At 46.7% G+C, this 23,805-nt stretch overlaps 1 protein-coding gene and 1 pseudogene across 1 annotated transcript; one reads left to right on the plus strand and one right to left on the minus strand.

The window, feature by feature from the left end:
* The window catches only part of LOC146209474 (uncharacterized), a 159,323-nt pseudogene extending 136,710 nt beyond the window's left edge, over positions 1 to 22,613 (plus strand).
* LOC146209476 (uncharacterized) lies at positions 1,477 to 18,398 on the minus strand. Its single transcript, XM_084597521.1, has 2 exons — positions 18,213 to 18,398; positions 1,477 to 2,376 (listed from the first exon to the last, which is right to left on the minus strand). Exons 1-2 carry the CDS (start codon positions 18,396 to 18,398, stop codon positions 1,516 to 1,518), a joined length of 1,047 nt encoding a protein of 348 aa, XP_084453647.1. The 3' UTR covers positions 1,477 to 1,515.
* Positions 22,614 to 23,805: the final 1,192 nt, after the last annotated feature.

A 23,805-nucleotide genomic window follows, 5' to 3' on the forward strand; every position in this document is an offset into this window, starting at 1 on the left:
ATAATTTTCAACGTTAGAAGTGGGACCATTTTTATGAACAGGCACTATTTTCGCACATTTCCAGGCAACGGGAACACAACTGCTGTCGATAGACGATTGAAAGATTTTGGTAAGAAATTTAGAATTCCACTCAGCATATCTATATAAGAATTCATTCGGGATACCATCCGATCCTGAGTTCTTTTTTGTGTTGTTGTTCAAAATGAGTTTCAGAACTCCTTCTTCACTTATTTCTAAATCGGGTATAGGAGGGCAACCTGGAGGCTCAAAAAACGGTGATTCGCCATCATCTTCAGTGAAAACAGACGCAAAAAAATGAATTAAAACTTTCATCCCTCTGAGGGCTCTCTTCTTTATTAGAATGGTGAGATTTACCGCCGCCATTTATATATCGCCAGAACTTACTGGGCGCTTCAGTAAGAAATCTGGTGAGAGTATGACTGTAAAAGGTATTTTTACTTTTGTTGATGAGTCGCTTAAACTCTTGGCTCATACGACATATGGAGGTTTTTAATTCAGGGCTTGGGTATTGTGAGCATCTTTTTCGTTTCCTTTTGAGCTGTCGTTTTTTGTGAATAATGTCTCTATTAATCCAAGGATGCTTCCTTTTTGTTATTTTCGTGATTTTAGGAATGAACATCTCAATTGCTTTCGCTGTCATGTTTGCAAAAAAAATCCCACAACTGATCTGTGCCAAGTCAGTCTTGTTATAAACACATGAATTCATCAAACGAGATTTCAAAGTAGTCCAGTAATCCGACATCATCAGCAGCCGGAAAATTCAAAACAGTCTTTCTGCGAGATTTGTGACATATTTCGTGAGTCATATTGAGCGATATAATCACCATTTTATGGTCAGACAATCCTTCTTCAACATCACAACTCAGCAAAAACTCTAGTAGACCAGATGACAAAAAGACAAGGTCTAGTATCGAGGATGTTGTCATACATACTCTCGTACTCTTTTCAACAATCTGAGTCAAACCAAAGCAGTAGGCGAGTTCGATCAGGTGTTCACTGCTAGCTGTATCAACTCTGCCGGGAGAAAGTGACATCCAATCAATTCCTGGCAAATTAAAATCACCTGTCAGAATAATATTGTCACCAAAGTGTACATTTAGGTCCAGTAACCTTTTTAGGTTATCAAGCATGTCTATGGTTGAATTGGGAGCTCTGTAGAAAGCACCCACTAAGACAGTACGACCATTCAGTCTGGTTTTAATCCATGCAGTTTCTAAATCATCAAACCCTTCTATAACTGAGAATACTATATTACTCTTAACCAGTATTGCAACACCGCCACCCCTCCTTTCACGGTCTTTTCGTACTATGGAGTAGTTTGGGGGGGGGGGCAACTTCGGAGTCTCTAATATCTTTATGTAGCCATGTCTCTGTGATTACCATAATATCGGGTTCATGTTCAAGGCTTATACTTTCTATGGCGTCAACCTTGTTAAGTATGCTCCTAGAGTTCACATTTATAATTTTAAAGCAGACCGTCTTATGATTGTTTAGTCACTCATTGCTAGTGCTAGTGGCAACCTGGCATTTGAACCGCTGCTTGGTCTCCTCGTTCCATGCGTATAAGGTATTCTTGACTTTTAACTTATCAAAAATTAACTTATATTTCACGCCGTTCTTTCGTTCATCGGCACAGGAGTTCCAAAGGTTTTTTCGTATTTCCACAAGCCTTTTAGAAAAATCTTCATTTACACTAAATTGAGTGCCTTTTAGGTTGAAACAGCTACTCATTATTTTCATCTTATCCCTAAAGTCAGTAAGTTTAATAATAATCGGACGGTCTCTACCTGGTTCCCTCTTTCCAAGTCGGTGAATCCTTTCAATAGTGTCCACCCTTTGTTTCAGAATTTTATCAAAGATGTCATTGTTTACTTTCTGTAGTAGGTCCTCTTCACTCTCTGATTCCTCATCCTTGACTCCGCGTACAATCAAATTATTGCGCCGTGAGCGGTTTACCAACTCATCAAGTTTTCTCGAAACTATAGTCATTTCTATTTCACATCTTTCAGCAAAAGTTTCTAGTTTCGAAAGCCTATCTCGAGACTCGTCAAAGGTTTGTAGCTTTTGTTCTATAGCAGACAACCTGGATTGCATGTCCAGAATTCTTGCTTCAGACGATGTTTGGTTTTCCTGTATTTCGCTTAATTTGCTGAGGATTTCAGTTTGAGAAGCAATTACTTGTTGAATAATTTCCATTGTATCCGGGCCAGGATTTTCCTCAACATCACCGGATAACATCAGCAACAGGCCTACAATTGAGATACAATCACTAAAGCAAACCAGCAATGTGCGTGGACACGGCAACACGATCAAAAAAAGGCCGTTACTACGGCAGCAATATTTTCGTCCACCAACCTGCACAAATAGTGGCACATCAGTTGACATTGTCACGACGGGGTTGCCGTGTCCACTGCTGATGGAAGGCGCAGGCGTCCCTTTTATAGGCAAATTCCGGGCTGGAAGTGTGGATGACGTTGCTGTGCTCGAAGAGGGTGCGCAGAAGGCAGTATCCACGTGCCACGACAGCAGCTCGCAATGTGAAAAATGTACGCCCCCCGCACACGGCAGTCGATAGGCATCGGCAGAAGCTGGGTGACGATTGAAACCGCTGTCTGCGCTTACTGCTTGGCCCAAGGTGATGGAAAAGAATCCGGTAAGTATCTGCACAAATAGTGGCACATCAGTTGACATTGTCATGACGGGCTTGCCGTGTCCACTGCATTGAGCAGCATGTAACCCGACAGGCCCGCCTGCAGAGCGCATCCACTTGGACAAGTCGGCGCCGCTATTGCTGACACCATGTAACTCATCTTTACCTTCATTTGTTTCTATTGTTTTCAATGGGCCTAGCAAGCAGCGAATAGAGCGTCCATGGTTCGGCGCGTGTGAGAGCGATCACTGTACTCGAACACAACTGCGCGGTGCGTCGTCAACAAGAGCGGACGCTTGAGAAAAAAATGTGCGAACGAGTGCGATGAAGAGGAGTGAAACTGCAACCCAGTTCATTTCTTTTTTCAGAATAACCTTATCATTATTCATACCGTGATTGTACGTGAAGTGTATTCTCTCCATTTTTACTTTTTTTTTGTTTTCTAATACTTCTTAGAGCGACAACGAAGCAGGAAGCGTCGATACAATTTGCCGTATTTGAGAACGTCCATGTTCGGACCGACGTTTACTGCTAAATATCCCAGCTTTAATTTAGATCACCAATGTTAAATCGTTTAAGCGAAAGTATGTGCTACGGCGCTTCGTAGTCGTATCGCTCCAGCGGCTAGTTTATTTTTAAAGTGCATGTCGATGGAAGCGCGCTCGCCATAGTAGATCTGGGTCACGTACGTATATTAATAAACCAACGCTTATCGCTCATTAATTGCATCGCACTGCATGCGCATCCTGCGGTAATCGTCTGTTTGAAGTTACTGTTATTAAAACTTACACTCGGTGGCAAACAAATTCGCTAAAAGTTTTGGAATCCTCTTCACCAAGAGCAGCACGAATTGCCATGGAAGCAGCCGCGGAAGAGCCTAGACCATCACCCAATAGAATAATAAAAATAGCAATCATTACCTATGCATGCTGTATAACAGGTCGCTTTGATTATTTCTAATCTCCTGGTCGGCGCGGAGCTAGTTAGCGCCGCCGCCGATATGGCAGACCGGCGACCGAAGACTAACTTGAATTTGAAGCCATCGATCGATCGTCGGTTTCATCCTGATTCGTCACAGTATTCATGTGGATAGATTACAGTGCTAGCTTAAGTCAATGGAGATCTAGTGTAAACGAAGGTGTCATCCCAAGCAACATCAATTGCTAGGTGGGATTAAAACATACACGACGACGACCAGCAAACGCGGAACTATAATTATTCAGACAAAAGATTTCCCAAGGATGTAAAATTGCAAAAATAACTTGAAAGTATTGATTATAACAGCGCAGTTAACGAATACAAATAACTATATGAGCCGCCAACCACAAAAGCATATAATTTGGTTGCCCAGAGAATATTTCCAGCCACATGCTAATTTGCATATAATATTGACCAGTAGCCGAAATAGATGACATAATGTTGACTAAAGTGCATGCCAATGCATCTGACTCTAGCGGGACATAGTAGCAGAATTGACAAGTATTGTCCAGCATATGCCATATATTGGCCAACGTCAGTGAAGCAAAGACTAACACTGTTCGATATAGCCATCTTTATGAAATTACAACGCAAATACCGGTGATAAGTAAGATATGCCAATGTATATCTGACAATGGCGGGCCATTGTAACAGATATGACAGTATTGTCAAAGATATGGCATGTATTGGCCGACTTCAGTGGACTGACGGATAATGCTTACATCCTTACAAAATGGCAATGCCAACACCGGTGATACATCAGATATCCAGGCCCATCATAGCCAGCCTAATACAATGGCACCACCTATATTGTGAGAGCATCCAATATGACAGGCCAATGTTGTTATCATTATAAACAGGTGTGGCCAGTATTGCTTACCGAAGTTATTCTCACGGTCAGTGATAGACGTGTTATTGAATGGCACAACCAATACCAGCGATAGGATGCCAGCGCTGAGCCCACGTGGGGCTCATCTTTGCCAGCTCACTGACAATACTGGTACAGGCTGGTCTGTCTGGGATACTCGTGCAACAGTAGCATGCCTGCACTAGTGCGGAGCCTTCGACAACGGCATCTCCCGCGGGCGTACCGGGTGACAAATTGCGCTGCTCTTTGCCTGCCCTGCTCGTCTCTTATCCTAGTCGGTTTCGCCGGACGATACTCGGAACGGGTCAGCGACTCAACGCTGTAATAAAGGTTCGTACTCCGTCATCGCTTTACTACAAGAAGCCTGTCTCAAAATAAAATACGCTCGAAAAAACGTCTGTATGGCGACTATCCTCAATCGGCCTAATTTTCTCTCCGCAAGTAGCGCCAACGACTGCTGTGCCGTGTGCTGCATTGCTCTGCCCGCCAAGGACACACCGGCCCTTTCGTGGTGATTTTAGGCACGTCCCGCGATGTAAAACATTGTCAATATCAGTTCACTGTTGCCAAAACTACACTCGACAGTTTTCATTCGCTAAAATTTGTAAACTTTCTCTAAACGATCACTAGATTCGTACATATTGTTACGCGGTGACATGACAAGCGATGGAAGACGGCGACACAACAGAAACAGAACGACGTGATGACATGACGATGAAATATGCTTTAATGGCCAGCTGGCCTGGCGCGAGCGCTCCGCCCCGCGCCACTGCTCGCTTCGTCATCTTCGTAGCATTACCCGGGGCCACCGAGCGATCGTCCCGATCGATTGCTAGAAGTCCAATGCCTGAAGCGACGATGAACACAGACACACGATTAGGACATAAAACGCTGGGCACCACAATGAATGGGAAGATGCGATGAATGCTTGCCGCGGAGCATCAGGTCCAACCTTCATCGTTTGCTGAAGGCCAAGGCTCATGGACACGCCGAACGGCTTGGGCGCGGGTGCTGTCTTCGTTCTAGTGGTCATGAGGTCGCTTCGTCGTGGGGTCGGTCGGGTCGGTTTTGGGCTCTTCCAGGTCGTCATGTGTTGTGGTCAGGGCTGGGGACGGGACTGGGGAGAGCGGCTGGTCGAGTCTGTCACAAAGGGCTGAGGTAAAGCTGGGCGGCGATCTCCACGGGCTATCGGCTGATGAACCCGGCGTACGGTTGGCTTCGACGGGGCACAGCGAGGATGGGGATGAACCGCACCTCCAACCAAATGTTACGTGGAGGCATGACAAGCGATGGAACACGGCGACACAACAGAAACAGAACGACGTGATGACATGACGATGAAGTATGCTTTAATGGCCAGCGGGCCTGGCGCGAGGGCTCCGCCCCGCGCCACTGCCCGCTTCGTCATCTTCGTAGCAATATGAAGCGGCGCTCAAAACGCAACGCACGAAACAGGTGCCTCCAAACTATATACTCGCGCGCTGCCTCATAGTCAAAGCCTCTCCAGCTTTTTAATTTTTCCCAGCCGCTGGCATAGTATAGGAATTTCGAAAATGTTCTAGTGCAGCGAGCGGGCGACATCGGCTCTGCTACGAGCAACAATTGCTGTCGGAGAGCGAGTTGGCAACTGCTGTTCGCAGGCAACAACAGCATGTTTCCAAATATTTCGTGTTGACGTGGCGTGGCAGCCTTGCCAAAACCACGCAAATATGTTTACGGATGCAGTTGACTATAGGGAATTAGATACGGTTGATCAACTCTTTCCGCAGTGTGAGTGCGCCATGAGAGCATTTGACAGAGACACACTCCAAACAGAGCAGACGACGCACCTGCTCCTTGATGCCACAAGTTTTTGGCTAACCTGACATTTATTTATTTATGTGAGATCCTATCAGTCTAGTCAACACCAAGATAAAAGGTATATAAGTGTAGCACTGACTACAAAGCGTGAACGCAATAAACAACACAAAAGCACCGTCCAGTCGGTTGCAAGTTTTTTAATGTTATGTCTTGTATTTCTTGACGTCAAGTAAAAACATATCAACTACGAACCGAAACCGACACTCCTGCTTACTAATAATACGATAATAAATTATTTAATGCGATTTTGAGCTTCTAACACAGTGCCTTATGCTTTCAGAATCGCTACACACTGTTTACAAAGCAAACGTCCAGCACAAAGATTTGGTGTCCCTACTCCTTTAGACGTTTTCATTGTCAGCTTTCGAGGCTAGGGTCAGTTTCGCTTATTTGTCTACATCAAATGAAGGAGCAGCGCAGATGGCACTTCATGAAGCGGACCATATTTAATGCACCCGCGAGAGTTTTGTACTTGGAACTTCAAGACAACGATGTTTACTGCACAGCACGCGAGTGTAATGCAGTTTTACACGAGGCTTGATAGGCTGCGGTTATAGCGTAGTGCTCTCGGGCCTGTGCAAAACGATGAAGGTGACGATGTTCGCAGCACAACGTAAAATAAACCGATATGCGACGCACGAGTACATGGCGCCATCTGGGGAACGCATGAGATACTAGGGGCCGGAGTAACGTGAAATTCGAAACAGACCAACATAGTAGAGCTACCGCTCTAAAACTTATCTAGTGCACACTTTAGGGACAGGCCTTTTTTACCATTACTAATAGATTAGATTTATGCAACATAATTGTCGCGTGGTAGTGACACCGCTGTCAGAAACTAACAGACCGGCATGGAACTAGACCTCACTAAAAGGTCTCTTTTTTACATTAGCATGACGACACTAAATTTATTTAGCAGTGCCAGTCATGTTAATATTATAAGCAAAAAATGTTAATACGAATGTGATTGTTGCACTGATGATTGACCGGCAGTGCTTAAACAAAATAATCCTCACTCTCAAAATAGTTTTTCTTGGCAGCACTTCACTGAGTGGTTGAACGGGTTGCAGGTCTCATCTATTGGCTGTAGGAGACGGATGAGATAAAGCCATAAAGAGGCGCTTCTGCTACGGTGACGCATCAAAGGCTTCGTTAATATGCATGTCTTCGCAAACTCATTCGACAAGAGTGGACAGGCACCAGTGACACCATCTTGTTTATTTGTCCTTGCGATTTCTTCTGTGGCTTTCATGATGCGCACTTGTAAGCTTCTTCGGTATTGCTTATTGGTATATCTATTTTATTGGGCCGCTAGAATAGACAACTGTGCACCATACAGATGCGAGCTCAGTACGGCGAAGGAGTGTTGCGTCTCAGGGAGATGTAGGGGGTGTCATCATTATGTTTGTTTTGGACGTCTGGGTGTAGAAGGACACAGGATATCAGCAATGCAGCCAAGCCACACTTTTGTGCCTTCCTATGAGCGTGTAAAATTATAGGCCTGCAGTATAGTGTAATAAGTAAATACACTAAATTACTAAATATGCAGCTAATTAGTTCCATGCTTAAACACCTGCTTTGGGTGTGTAGTTATGGCGTACATCATCCTTATGCTGTTTACCCTTTCTAATCAGACAGTCATCAACACTTCTTTCTTCCAATGCTAGCATTCTTAGAACTTGTTGCAAAGTATAAAGGCTGGTGCAAGAATCAATGCAGATGCCCTTATTTTGCTTCCTGGCGCCCACTTCAAGACGATTATCTTTGTACACGTAACCTTTAACATAATAACAGTGTGTGGATTTGGAATAACCACGAAGATTTCAACCTTGTCAGCTTGTGTGAAGTTTAGGTGTAATATAAAATTTTTGAATGCACTGATCAACAAAAGGCATCTATTTTCCCGCCAGTTTATTTCTCCTTGCACCAGCGTTCATCTTCTTCAGAAGCATTTCTGCCGCTGGCACTGAGACTGTCTCAGGAAAGCCGGCTTCTTCGACGAGCATATCTCCAATTAGTTATTAGAGCAAACTTGCATCTCATGCACGCACGACGTCCAGAGCAACAACTCCAAGCAGAGGATTGTAATGCCCCCTTTCAGGAACTTTGAGTGGGCAGAATCATACAAGAGAGCCGTTTACGCACGAGGGGAGTAAGCCCAGCAGATGCGCCAATCAAAAACCTTAAACGTATGTCTATGAACTAAATCATGTGTCATCCGGTATTCAAAAGTAAAAGTGAGTTTTTTTTCTGGAGCGCATTCTCCTGCGACACGGCGCCCCAGAAGTGCTCATTACGGAGAGGGCGCAGCATTTACGGCGGAGCTCACTCAAGTTATCTTCAAGCACAGTGAGGCAAGCCACCTGAGAATGACGGCCTACCACCCACAGACAAACGACCTTACATAGCGTCTAAATAAAACTATCGCGAACACGCTCGCCATGTACGTCGACTCCGAATGTGATACCTGTGACGTCATGCTGCCGTACGTGATCTGCGTGTATAACTCGGCCGTCCAGGTGACCACCGGAGCGATCCCGTTCAAGCTTGTGTACGGCAGGGAACCCACGACAGCGCTGAACGTGATGCTGCCGCATGTGACAGAAGAAAACCTCGACCTCACCGCCTACCTGCAGCGTGCTGAGGAAGCCCGACGACTCGCCCGGCTGCGGATCAAAGACAAGCAAATCACCCACGCCCGATTACATAACCTGCGACGACTCGATGCAGAATACAGACCAGAAGATCATGTTTGGTCATAGACGCAAATACGCCGTCGCAGAGTGAATGACAAGCTTCTGCGACAGTACGTCGGTCAGATAAAAAGTTATCCGACGCATCGGACAGCCGAAGTATGAACTTATCCCCGACCGCTCGACCACATTCCAGCGAGCCGAGCGCGCCCAGAAATATCCATGGGTAGGGCGCCTAAAGCCTTATTACGCGCGCTAAAGGCACCAATTAGATTAATTACTGAAACGTAGTTTACCTTTCTGTGTTTATTCTGTGAGTATTTGTGAGCCTGAGTGGCTTTGGGCGTTAAACTCTGCAAACAAACCAAACCAACCTATTCAAATCTTTATTTGTTATTTTTCGACATCCGCCGACACGCGGCCTTATCGTTGTGATTGCAGAGCACAGATCTTTGGTGTATTCTTTGTGTCGACGCACGTTGTCGTGATACAACGCTTTATCATCAACTTTGTCGCGCAAGATGCCTCAAGATGAATCTCGAAGATTCCAACTATTAGCGATGTATTTCTACAGTATTCCAGGTATGTCAGTCACTGTTTGCAGCTTTATCGAAATGTTTCTTAGCCGCCTTTTAATTGAGCGTTGACGTACGCGACAGGCATTTGTAATACGACAACCAGCGAGCACGTTTCCTGCTATCGCCGCAACCGAGTTCAGTTATTTTGAGGGCGCACGTCAGCCCAATAAAGAGTTATTTTCAGTGCTTCTGCCTCTGTGTATTATTTTGTGATCACGGTATTGTCACAGCCACGTGGCAGTATTAAGGTCATCATCGAACTGTAGAGGCTTCTCATCGGGCAAGGGGTACGGATTTGCGTATGAGACGACACTGGGTTCCAGCAAAGTAGCTAATCTTTATGTCAGTACGTGCATTTTCTCGCTCCCCATGATCCTCTGGTGCGCCGGTGTACAAATGAGCACGACCTGCTTTTGCCGGTGGTGGGTCACTGGCCAACATTCTTGCTTATTTGGCCAAAATGCGGCCCGGGTCAAAATTCTAATTGCTGATTTCAAGTCACTAACAACAATTTTGACCTGTTGCCGGGTTAGAGCTAGTGCAAAAGCCACCTCTTCCATCTCTGTTGAGGTCGAGTGTCGGGTGCTGCAGCAAACTAACGTGCCCCTGTTTTCTTTATTTGCTTCCGAAAGGCACCCTATACCGGCCGTGCATTGTGCGGTATCTTTATGCAAGATGGGCCTGTCTGCCTTAAGACTGGCTTGCAACGCTGCTGCTCTATCAATCGTTCGGCTCTCATGGTAGACGAGGTGCATGTTTTAGCGAGGCGGAGGTAATTTTGATTTGTCCCTAAACCTTCTAAAAACCTTGTCTGTACGCCTGGAGCTTGCTTGCTGCTTCTCTAAAATACTGAGACCAGCTTGACTGTGCAACAGCCTCTGGTATTGAGAAGTAGTTACACCCTGAATGAGCTCTTCGAGGGTGTTAAAAAACTCTAGTGCCAAAATCTCGTCCGTCGCTGTATTGGGTTGTACACCTAGTGCCGTTTCGACCCCTGTACGCATAAGAACATCAGGTTCGTCATTTTCCCCCATACGGTGCCACATAGATTACCCGCTGATCATAAAAGATCGAACTAGCCTAATAAGATTAGCTTCTTTCATGTCCACATGTTTGCTTGCGATCCTTTTCGAAGGTCTACAAGTTTGACTGGTGCTAGCGTCTAACCTCCGTGTTGTTTCCTAGTTCCTGCCGCTAGCCTGAATTCGTAATCCCAGAACTCTAATGCTTGCCGCCGTTGGTATTGTAGCGTCGGTCAGCGATACCTACTCATAATTCTGATACTCATAGGCGACATATTGCGTGTCATGCACCATGATCCGACTTCTGGGCATCTACGTTCGGTTCGAACACTTCACCGTACTCAGTAAAGATGTTACTGGCCCAGAATGCGCTCTAAAATCGAACAATACGTTGCGAGTTGCGAGCAATGTCAACGCCACAAATGTCCCACCACCACTACATCTGGCTTGCTACACCCTGTGAAGATGCCGACAACTTCGTTTGATAAAGTAGGTATTGACCTCGTAGGTTCCTTTCCGAAGTGCTTGGATAAAATTCGCTTGATTGTTTTCTGCGCAGACTACCTCACAGCATTATCAGCTCGAATGGTGTCTCTACCACCCTGCACACCGGGAACTACCCGGCTCGAGGCCGTCCATTGGCGCAAAATACAAACAGGAACCATTCCAAACCCATGGCTATATAGCAAAATTTCCCAAACTCTTATTACACCTACGGGCAAACACTGCTCACAACCGGCCACATTCATTCACATGGTGTGGAAATGTACACGACACAACGCAGGCAATTCAGCTACAGTGTATGCGTGGGAGTCCCTCCTGAGTACCACCGAGCTTTCCCAACAGCGCCAGCTCATTGGAGGCCGCAAAGGATCCCTGCTGACCTTCTCTAAGCAGTGCAACCCGTCTTTCGGCTGATTCCCCTTCTTTGGGAGTAATAAAGAGGTTATCATCAGCATCACACGTTATTGTGAAACCACCGCTATTCCATCTGCTACGGCGCATCAAGTGTCATTTTTCCTGCTCATCAGTACTCTTAACACACGGGCGGCCTCAAATTGTCATCCCGGATCAAGGCCGTCAATTCACCACTGATGTCGTTGAAAAGCTCATGCGTTTCTTTGCCGAAACTTCCAGACACTCAACGCCATACACAGACAAATGGCTTGACTGAGTGCATAATAGAACACTTACCAACTTGCTAGCCCCTTCACAATATACGCGTTTAATACCGTCCCGAAAGAGACGACTGCGTACAGCCCATTCTTCTTGTTGTATGCCAGGTCACCACGCTACACCCTGATTACCATCCTGCCCTTCTCACGCTGTAAAGATCCCTGCCAGGCTCAGACCCTTTGCCTCGCCGAAGAAGCTCGAAGAATCGCCCATTTATGGTCTGGTGCTTCACAGGAACGCTGCAAAGCACAATGTGATGCCCCTCACCGGCGTGTCACATATTCTATAGGTGATTTCTTCTGGCTGTGGCGTCCAATTTGATACCGGTGCCTACACAAAAAATCTATTGGCCCACTATGACGGGCCGTATGTGGTAGTCAAACGGATAAGTGATTTAAATTATGAAAAAGCCCGCCTGACCGCTTCGGGTCGTCGGTCTGCGAAAACTGAACTGCGCCACGTCGCCCGTTTTAAGCCGCATCAGCCTGGCACGCCTTTTGCACACGCCCAGAAGGCTTTGGCTGAGTAGGGGGGGGGGAGGGAATGTAACGCTACTGACGAAGACGAGGTGTTGCGTGGCAGAAGAAAAGAGACTGGAGAAGCGGTCAATGTTTCAGAGCTAGTAGGCCTCACCGTCTTCCGCTATCATCTGCATTGTAAACAAACGCCCCTTTACTATTTCATCGTAACAGTATCATTATAAACATTATCACCATCATCAGCCTGACTATACCCTCTACAGGGCGAAGGCCTCTCCCATATTCCTCCAATTAACCCGCACCTGTGCTAGCTGCATCCACTTGACCCCTACGAAATTCTTAACCTCATCCGCCAACCTAACTTTCTGCCGCCTCTTGCAACGTTTTCCAGCCCTTGGAATGCAGTTTGTTACCCAAGCGACCATCGGTTATCCTCTCTTCGCGCTACATGTCTTACCCATGCCCATTTCTTCTTATTGAATTCCACTAGAACGTCAGTAACCTGAGTTATTTCTCTCACCCACTCTGGACGTTTTTACCTGTTAATGTTACCCCTATCATTATTTTCGCTCAATTTCCCTATTCGTTGTCCTCAACTTACATCATCATCGTCATCAGCCTGCCTATACCCTCTGCAGGGTGAAGGCCTCTCCCATATTTCTTCAATTAACCTGGTTCGGTGCTAGCTGCATCCACTTGACCACTCCGAACTTCTTAATCTCATCCACCCACCTAACGTTTTGCCGCTCCCTGCTACGCTTTCGTTCCCTTGGAATCTACTTTCTTGCCCTAAGCGACCATCGGTTATCCTCTCTCCGCATTACTTGTCCTACCCATGCCCATCTGTTCTTGATTTCCACTAGAATGTAACTTGAGTTATTTCTCCCACCCCCTCTGCACGCTTCCTATCTCCTAATGTTACCCCAACCATTTTTCGTTCCATGGCCCTCTGCATTGACCTCAACTTAAAAAACCCTCTTGGTTAGCCTCCACGTATCAGCCCCCTAGGTGAGTGCAGGTAAGATGCAACTGTTGTATACTTTCCTCTTGAGCGATACCGCTAATCTGCTAGTCATAATCTGCGAGTGCTTGCCAAGTGCGCTCCAGCCCAATCTTATTCTTCTTGTTACTTCCTTTTCATGGTCCGGATCTGCGGTTACTACCTGTCCTAAGTAGACATAATCGCCTACTACTTCCAGTACTTCGCTACCTAATGTAAACAGCTGTTCCTTCCCGAGGCTGTTGAACATTACCTTAGTCTTCTGCATATTGATTTTCAAGCCTACCTTTCTACTTTTCCTGTCTAGGTCACCAATCATTATTTGCAGTTCATCCCCCGAGTTGCTTAGCAAGGCAATGTCATAAGCGAATCGCAGATTACTGAGGTATTCTCCATCTACCCTTATCCCTAACTGCTCCCATTCCAAGTCTCTGAATACTTCCTCTAAGCAAGCTGTGAATAGTACGGGGGAGATCGTGACTCCTTGCCTAACACCTTTCTTTATGGTAAATTTTGTTACTTTCTCTATGCTGAACTATTGTTGCTGTACAGCCACTATATATATCTTCCAGCACTTTCACGTACGTCTCGTCTAGCCACTGATTTCGCAATGACTGCATCACCGCCGAGGTTTCTACTGAGTCAAATACTTTTTCTTAATCAATGAATGCTATGTATAAGGGCCGGTTATATTCCGAGCATTTTTCTATCACCTGGTTGATGGTATGGATATGATCGATAGTAGAGTATCATTTCCGAAATCCTGCTTAATCCTTTGCTTGATTGCAGTCTAAGGTTGTCCTGATTCTATTAGCGATTATCTTGGTAAATACCTCATACGTAACAGACAGTAAGCTGATTCGTCTGTAATTTTTAAAGTCCTTAGCGTCTCTTTTATTATGAATTAAAATAATGTTTGCGTTCTTCCATAGTTCCGGTACCGTCAATGGCATCAGGCACTCTGTATAGAGGATGGCCAGTTTTTCTAGCACGATAGCCCTCCTGTCCTTCAACAAATTCATAGTTACCTGATCTGCTTAACCCCTTTTCATAGTTTCTAATGCTGTCTTCGTCCTTCGCCACTGGCGGAACGTCTGACTGCTTTTCCCTACCGCCAATCTCACTATTGTCCTCACTTCTAACGTTACTGTAGAGGTCCCTATCGAACTCACCGACAACTCTGATTGTCTTGTCCATATTCGTAATGACATTGCTCGTCTTGTCCGTTAGCGCATACACCTAATTTTTGCCTATGCCCAATTTCTTCTGCATCGCTTTATGGCTTCCCCGTTCTTTACAGAATGCTCAATTTTCTCCGTATCCTTCCTTATATCGGTCAATTTGCGTTTATTGATTAGCAGGGATATATATGCCAATTCTATCTGGTTTGTTGGATTTGATGCTTTCATACTTTGATGTTTCTTAATGAAATATTTTCTCTCCTTGCACAGCTTACCGGTATCCTCTCTAATTACCCTACCGCCTACTTCTACAGCACACTCAGTAGTATACCTCGGAAATTATTGTTCATTGCTCCTAGGGTAATGCCGCCATCCTCGGTTAGAGCTGAATATCTAATCTGTAGCGAGATCCTGAACTCTTCTGTCCTCCCCCTTACCGCTAATTTGTTGATGGGTATCTTTCTTACTAATCTGTTGCGTTCCTTCTTCAGATTTAGGCTAATTCGGGACCTCACTATCATGTGGTCACCGCATCGCACTTTCCTGATTACCACTACATCTTGCATAATGGCGGGGGTTGAACACAGCATGAAGTCAATTTCATTTTTAGTATCCTCGTTAGAACTTTTCCATATCCACTTCCGCTTCTTCCGTTCAATGAACAAGGTGTTCATGATTCTTAACTTATTGCACTCTGCAAACTCAACTAGTAACTTTCCCCAACGCCATGGTCCCCCACTGCCTGTCCTCCTGCCTGCTTTTTTATTGCCATGGCGTTGAAGTTGCCCATTAGTACAGTATACTGCCTCTTTCATTTCCGCATTGCCAATTCTACATTTTGCTAGGAGCTTTCAATTGCCTGGTCATCTTGACTACATCTGGTTGCGTAGGCCTTTATAACCTTGAGTTTGTAGCGCTTAATAGATTTAATTACGATGCCTACCATCATCTTATTATGCTATAGAATTCTTCAATATCACCAGCTATATGCTTGTTGACAAGGAAGCTTACTCCTTGTTCTCGCCTCTCCGGTAAATTTTGATAACACGGTACATAACCTTCCTTCAGTAAAGTACATGCCTCATTCGTCATCCTAACCTTGCTAAGCCCTATGGCATCCCATTTCATATCCTCTAGTTCCTCTAAAAGCACTGCTAAACTAGCCTCACTAGCTAGGGTTATAGCGTTAAACGTTGTCAGGGTCAGTTTCCAATGGCGGCCGCTCTAGCGGAGCCAGATATTGTTAGCACCCCCCGCCGCGTCACAGGTCTGACCACCGCCGTGGTCAGATGCTGCGCAGCCGCTGGTTGCTAGGGCTGGTGTTTTATAGCTCTAATCTTGGGAGGTTGTGGCAACTTACTGCACCAGGGTGGCGAGCTCCTGTTCTGGTGAGGAAGTGCAAGGCCGGAGGTATCACCGGTATTAGGTGGCACCCCAAGCCTGTTTATGCAATTCCATTGACACGCGGAATTTGTTTTTACTTTTTTATCTTTTGGAGAATTGCGCGACACAGGATTTGAGCCACGGTCCTCTTGCCTGGAAGGCGGATATTCTACCTCTACGCCCCCTCTGCACCGGTGCCCCCCTGCACCATTGGTGTAATGTCACTTTAGTGTTATTTCCGGGTTAACCTGCTGTATATGCTGACGATGGGGCGATCGCACTGACGTGAGAACGAGCGCTCACGATTTTTCGGATGAACATCTGCGCCACATCGGTTCGAAGTGTCTTTCTATGATATCATTTTCTCGTTGCAGTGTCTATTCAATTTGACCGTCACTGCCCCTGCACATGCACACAGTCAGATCACCTGCGTATAATTTAGGCCTTGGAATTTTCTCCTCTTTTGCGGGGAGGCCAAGAATGGCGATTTTAAACAGAGTCGGGGACAGCAGTGAACCCTGTGGCGTAGCTTCGGACTGGAATACCTTCCACTGTATATCCCTCAAAACTGTTAGTTGCCGCTCTAGCGCAGAGGAAATCGCGTATGTAGTTGCATGTACGAACTCCTACGCGTAACGCACTACGATTCTGCCGAATGGCCGAGTGCTTCACGTTATCAAAAGCTTTTGACACGTGCAGATCAACGATCAACCTGCTGTTTTTGTTGGATTGTAATAAATGTTCTTTTAGCTGCAACATGGCATCGCATGCAAGCAAATGCTGTCTAAATGCAACCATGCTAATCGGATAGATATTTTTGTCCTCCAAAAACTGTTGAGCTGGTCCTGAACAACATGCGTCATTGCTTTTTTTTTAATGCATGTCGTTGTCGGAGCGTTTTGTTGTCAACTTCCTTCTTATTGAATCGTCTTTTCAATCCTTGGAGGCGGGTTTAGAGATCCGGCTTGGGAGTTTTTTTTTTTTTTTTTTGCTGCAGGAGGATTGTTCCTATGGACTTTTTCCTGATCCTTCAGCAGCACCTCCGCCACCGGCATTTTGGTCTCCATTTGCTGCAAAGTCTTGCCTATCACCCTGATCTGTTCCTGCAGCGCCTTAACATGCGCTTGTAACAACTGATTTTATTTTAGAGTGAATTTCATCTGCGTTCTCAGAGTTACTACTCACCATTTTTTACTGTGCCTGAGGCGGCTTCTGCTGCTATTACTGTGGCTGCAGCAGCTGCTGCTTCTGTTCGAGAGCCCTCCATCGTCGTGTTGAACGGCGGCTGCAGTCGTAGAAATGAAATGAACGGGTTCTTGTATGCCTCTTGGACCGGTTGTGCGGCTCACTACGCCCATCGCGACGACTAAGGTGGACCTGCTGCTGCTTCTTGGTCTCCTCCTTTTTCTTTTTGGCTACCTCCTCGCGGGCTAGTTTTCTTTCCATTTTCTCTTGATATTGTATAGCGTACGAAAGAGTTCTTTGCAGTGTTTGTCTTTCTTTAGATGGCTCTTTCCACATAGGCGACATTTGGGAGTAAATTATTGATCTTCGGGCGGCGATGCCACCCAAAAACCACGGCACTTGGATTTTTCACTATTGCATACATCGAGCGATGACCAAGTTCCCCACATCTGAAGCAAACTTCATATCTCTTTTTGAACAACCGGCAGAGCATAAGCATGCCTTCAAGCTGATACATCCTGGGACTTCAGGTTCCGGAGAGGTGACAATATTAGTGGAAGTCTTCACCATCCGCCGCACCGCAGTGACCATTGGATTCTGCCGATCCTTTCTCAGTGCTTTGAACAACTTTTCTTCCTTGAATGCATCACAGATCCTGTGGACGACTCCTCGGTCGCAATCCTCAGGTGCGATCAGATTTGCCACCACTTCATGCTCCTTGTCATCGAGTTTAAAGCAACAGATTACATCTACCGTCACGCCTTGACTAAAGACCAAAGAATGAAAGAGCACCGTACCTTGCCTTCCTTCCATACACCATGAGTCCTGCTCTGACCAGTTGATTCCGTCAACCTTGGCAAGTGCCTATCTGAGCAGCAGGCCTGACGTGTGTTTAATAAGGCGTAATAATCATTTTAATGCCTTTTTCCTAAAACCTCGAAAGATTCATAGTGATAGACGTTCAGCCATTTTCCTCCTATCCGCGTTTTAGAGCCATAGCGGCCCAATCTGCCATTATGTCTTCGGCTTCCCCGCCTGGAACGCCGTGTTGCACCATCTTGTTCTTGCAATCTTTGAGAAGTGTTCGCCAGCGTTTCGCAAGAGAAACGTGGTTCAAATCCCGTGCGAGCATGTTTACCCAGGTGCTGTCATAGTCTTCTGGATTGAGGTCCGTACCTTTAACGGCCACGTGAATCCACATGTTGGGTCCACAAAAGCGGCGGTAGACCGTTGGTGAAGGGGCCTCCTGGCTGGTCTCCTCGGCCGCAGCCGCGCTTGGCCTAATGGATGCTAGCCTATCGCAGATGGTCCGCACAAGAGCCATAATCAGAACTAAACTATTGCACTCAGTTACAAATTTGGTATCCACAGTATCCTGACGTGTTGCGACGAACATTGGTACCACTGAAACCGAATTCTGCTGGAAAATGTCCGGCCCAATGAGATAAAACTTGCGCAGCTGACGCGACACGCGCCCGCACTTCTGAGCCGCAGGTTGCCAGCCTTTAACCATTCACCTTAAAAGCAAAAGATGTGAGGTTTCTTTAATGGCAATCAACCGCAAGAGCACCAGTTGGCGGCATTTTAAGATGCGTTAATAACAGCGAAACAAGGAAGCCTTCAAATCAAAGCAACAAAACACATTTATTGCTTTTGAATTTGGCCACTTTTTAAAAAATGAAAATGGCTTCTGATTTGCTCTTTGCCTTGCTCTCAGATGCGATGTTCATTCACCATCACACTAGCGAATTCCGGGTCCATCTGCAGGAAACCGACGGTGCCTGTGTAGCGAGCAACGACGGGCCACATTGGATGAGAAAATCTCTAGTGCAGACCTTGCGTTGGGGGTGTACGCCATACGATGAAGAAGGACGAACCTGACTGTATTGATCAGAGTGGCTTAAGAACTTTGAAAACATGCTGTTCCCAGCAATATCTTCAGTTGAGAACGTCATGAGGCGAATCTGTTCTGGCAAGTTTTTCATGGCGTCGGCTGTGAAGCAAAAAGCACTGCCTGGTTGGCTGAAGAAGGTGCTAGGCTGTACTGATCAAAGTCGCTTGCAAAATGTGAGCTCCCAGTAGTCTTATTATCTAGAACTGAAAAAGCTGATATAGTGTAATCCTGTGTCTTTACACTGGGCTGTACATGAAAGCACTCATTGCTATCGTGCTATCGAAGTGTGCGCATATTTCAGTGTAGAGATGGCTGAAGAAGCTCCTTCAGTGTTGTCAAAGCTTGAATTCTCTCCCGAGCTACCACATTTCTTGCACTGCTTTGTTTCACTTGGTGATGTGCCGTAGTATATATGCACTGGGCCGTTCTCCTAGTATTTGGCCATGGAACACGGTTCAGTGCTTTGGTGTCTGTCCCTTTTATTGCCTGCTTAACAGGCAGCATCATTTTGAAGCATTTCTCATTTGTCGCGTGGTCAACAGACTGCATACTTATCTCGGAAATAGTCAGAACCTTGGTTCTGAAGTGAGTGCATCCTCTCTGCTCTTTGTGTGTCATATGTGTTGGCTGAAATGCTCATCTGTTTTACATAAGGATCACCGCGACCCTCAACAGCCCATCTAATTTCTTCCCCGCCTAGCCCAAGTGCTCTCTGGCTACTACACAGAGATGCAGTAAGTAGAGTCGCGTCATTAGGAGAAGGGTACACAGAATCCCTCTCTTGCTAAATTTCGGCATGCAGCCCAGGTGCATTGATTGCAATGGACAGCTTGGTTCGCTTCAAAGTAGCGCGAAGATGTCTCATAGCAGATTTGAAGGCAGTTGCTCACTTCATTATCAATGTTCAACTTCCTGGGAAAGTGTTCTTTCTCTGCCTCAGCTGCAGCTCCAACAAGGTCACGCTTCAGTCCAGTGATGCGGATAATATTATTGTCAATAGTTACAGCACTGACACATGCTCAAGAAATTGATTCACCACAATTCCAGTTAGTTATAAGCAGAAGTGTACGTTTGCTGCACATGACATCTATGGTTTTATGCAAAGTTTCTTGTACTAGGAACACAATGCCCTGGCATGTCACTTCAGCCAGCTCCTTCGCTAACATTCTAGCGTCAACTTCAGCCTGATTGCACTCTGCAACAACTAGTTCTGGAAACTTGCGTTTTATTTTCCCGGATCAAGTATGGCAGTTTCATCGGCAGACAATCCCGAACCTGAGTCACTAATGGGCTTGTCGAGGCCAAGTGGATCGCTCGGCGGTTTTACAGGCGGTGGTAGCACTTCTGGCGCGACGGTTTGCACAAGTCAATGCCTGGGCCCGTATTCCGAGTTCGCGTCGTTATTGAAACGTCGCTATCTCACGAGACCTCCAGCCATGTGATTGGTCGAAACGCCTGAATAGGGTGTTACCATGACGGAACCGGAAGAGGTGGCAACATCATGTTCCAGTGTTTTCACTAATCAGATGACTCGAGGTCGGGGAGATAGCGGTACTTTCGATAACGACGCAAACTCAGAATACGGGCCCTGATCAGCTGGCAGGCAGCCATGTTCCTGGCCGCGACGTTCTCTGCTGCTTTGAACTTGTACCCATTGTCTACCGTCGCGGACTGTGTCTCGCAGGCGCCAGAATAACTCATCCAGTTACTCTTTTCAGGTCCATCATGGCTGCATCTGTCTTCATGGTGCCAAAAATGCCTTTCATGATGGTTAAATCACTGGCGTTCACAAGACATCAACAGCGTTCCTGAGCTCAAGTGCCGACAGAATGGTCGTGGTTATGTCAGCGACGCTCACGGGCAGCAACGGTGGAGCGTCTGAACACAAGCATGACCGCATAAATTGTGGTCGCTCTAGCCTGAGCGTTCCTTACGGACTGCAGTTATCTTTTGGTATAACGTCATCCTCAAACCACAGGGCAAACGGACTTGATTACTGTGGCACAACGTGCAAGAGTCACGCGAACGCGTAAATGATGTAACCTCGAAGCACACGCTACGCCTTCTGCGACATGACCACCATGACCGGGACGCTCGAAGCGGTCTGACAAGTGACGGCCAGACTGAAGAGACTTTACAGACCGCCATCGAACGAATCGGAGATTATCTAAGTACAGTTGGCCTCACCTAGTCGGCGACAAAGTCCGAGTATATGATCCCTTCCCCGGGACGACGCCCTCCAAAAATACTTCCTGACATCAACCTCCAGGTGCAAGGAAACCCGATTCCTCGAACAGATAACATCAGGATCTTGGGCTAGCACCTGCAGGCCAAAGGCAGCAACAACATCATGCTCCAATGCATCGACCAGCTGATAGTACAGATCGGATGCCTCCTTAAGCGAATCTCCAACAAGCATCATGGCATGCGAGAGTCCAACCACCTGCGCCTCGTTCAAGCTTTCATCTGCTCCCGCATCACCTACTCTGGACCTTACGTCTCACTCGTGCCGAAAGCGAACGGCTAGAGGTGTCACTTCGAAAAGCCTAAAAACAGCCCTAGGTCTTCCCATGTCCACAGCTACCCAAAGCGCATGGCTCTCCGAATCTCCAATACCGTGAGCAAACTGATCGAAGCAACCCTCACCGCCCAGTATGAGCGGCTCTCACTCACACACGCTGGCCGAGTGGTACTGCAGCAAGTTGTTGGGATCTCCCCGCCGAGATCGGCCCCAAGTTACGCTGGACTTGCACCCGAATATCGCCTATATCTCCGCATCCCTCTCATTCCCAAACGGATGCACCTGGAACACCACGCCGTGAGACGGGGTGACCGGGCTCGTCAATTCGAGAAACGATTCAGCAGAAGTCCGGACGTCACGTATACGGACGCCTCTTGCCATCCATCGAGGCCAGCGATGGTGGCGGTAGATCATCGCAGCTGGTACACAGCCTGCAGCATTCGCAATGCATAAACAGTCACCGCAGCTGAAGAGGTTGCCATTGCGCTAGCGCTAGCCGAGCCTAATACAAAAGTCGTCATCAGCGATTCTCAACAGGCTATCCGCAACTACGATGCTGGCCGTATCTCTTGCCAGGTGTTACCCATTCTACGTTCTACAGCACCCTCTTCCACATCTCGCTTACTTCTTTGGGCTCCTGCCCACGAGTCGCTCTAAACGCCCAGGCGTACACTCTCGCTCGAGATCTCAGCTGCCGAGTCGATGGTATGATCAGTCCTGCTTCCGCTGACACTAATATATCACGCGCTTGTCTACTCACCACTTACACGGACATACTCCAGCCCTACCAACTCCAAAGATGCACATATCCTTCCGCACACCACGATCTAACAAGACGCGAGGCCGTCCAATGGCACAAACTACAAACTGGCAGCTTCCAACACCCCATCTTACACAGCAGGATATTTCCGGAACAGATAGCCCCCATGTGTAAGCACTGCTCAACTCCGGCCACTATCATGCACATGGCGTGGACTTGTACACACTACAACATGGACAACTCAAACACCCCAGAGACGTGGGAGCCTCTCCTGCGCACTTCCGAGCCAGCAGACCAACGCTGGATGATCCAGCGCGCGGTGCAGGCCGCGGCACCCCAAGGGATCCCCGCTGACCTCCTCTAAGCCAGCGCAACCGGTCCTTTGACTGGTGTGGGACCCAGGAGGCCTGCGTGACTTGAATGCTTCGCAGAATAAAGTTTTTCCTCCTCCTCCTCTGTTTTTGGGCGCAATAAAAGAGTTCACCACCACCACCGACTTGATAGCCCAGCTCTCGCGCTGGTATGACGTCAGTAGTCACGTGGTGTAAAGCGTAACTACCAGACCACGCTACGCTGAAGGCTCGAATTCTGGCGTTTATTGCGTTCGCAATAAATGATTAGGCCAATAAGTTAATTTGGTAATTATTTAAAATAACTAGTTCATAGGAAAAGGAAGGAGCAGTATCTGCCACACTTGTTCTGTGGACACCTCTACCGCGCATAAGCGAAGGAGGGAAAGTAGGAGTGAAAGCGGAAAGAAGAAAAGGGGTGCCGTAGTGAATATGACGTCAAGGAGGTGACGTTACGCAACCGGAAGTAGAACCGAAATAAAGGGCCCAGGAAGGGATTGGCGCGCAATTTGAAAGTACTGAAAACTAAAATGCGCAAACAAGAAGTAAATTAATGTGAGGTAAATTATGTGAAGTCACGCAACCGGAAGTAGAGCAAAAACGCGCAATTCTGAATATACCAAACACTACAGTGAGCAAAAAAGAAGTGAAGTAAGTCCCTAGAAGCAACCAGAAGCAACCAACAGCAGCATCCGTGCTTTCGTATTCATCATCATCATCATCATCAGCCTGACTATACCCACTGCAGGGCGAAGGCCTCTCCCATATTTCTCCACTTAACCCGGTTCTGCATCCACTTGACCCCCGCAAACTTCTTAACCTCGTCCCCCCCTAACTTTCTGCCGCCCCCTGCTACACCTTCCTTTTCTTGGAATCCAGTTTGTTACCCTAAGGGACCATCGGTTATCCTCTCTTCGCACTGCATGTCCTGCCCATGGCCATTTCTTCTTCTTAATTTCCACTAGAATGTCGGTAACTTGAGTTATTTCTCTGACCCACTCTGCACGCTTTCTATCTCTTAATGTTACCCCTACCATTTTTCGTTCCGTAGCCCTCTGGGTTGTCCTCATCTTAAGTAGAACTCTCTTGGTTAGCCTCCACGTTTCAGCCCCATAGGTGAGTACAGGCAAGATGCAACTGTTGCATACTTTCCTCTTGAGTGATACCGGTAAGCTGCTAGTCATAATCTGCGAGTGCTTGCCAAAT

This window comes from Amblyomma maculatum, chromosome 1, assembly GCF_055883805.1.
Source record: "Amblyomma maculatum isolate TAMU_Amacu chromosome 1, ASM5588380v1, whole genome shotgun sequence".
NCBI classification, from domain to species: Eukaryota; Metazoa; Arthropoda; class Arachnida; order Ixodida; family Ixodidae; genus Amblyomma; species Amblyomma maculatum.

What these genes read in the sequence shown, in the direction of transcription:
- LOC146209476 (XM_084597521.1), bottom strand. Translation starts at nt 18,398, where the DNA reads ATGGCTCTTGTGCGGACCATCTGCGATAGGCTAGCATCCATTAGGCCA. An exon ending in AAGACTATGACAGCACCTGG is followed by an intron (nt 2,377 to 18,212) that starts GTAAACATGCTC and finishes CTATTTGTGCAG; the next exon opens with GTTGGTGGACGAAAATATTG.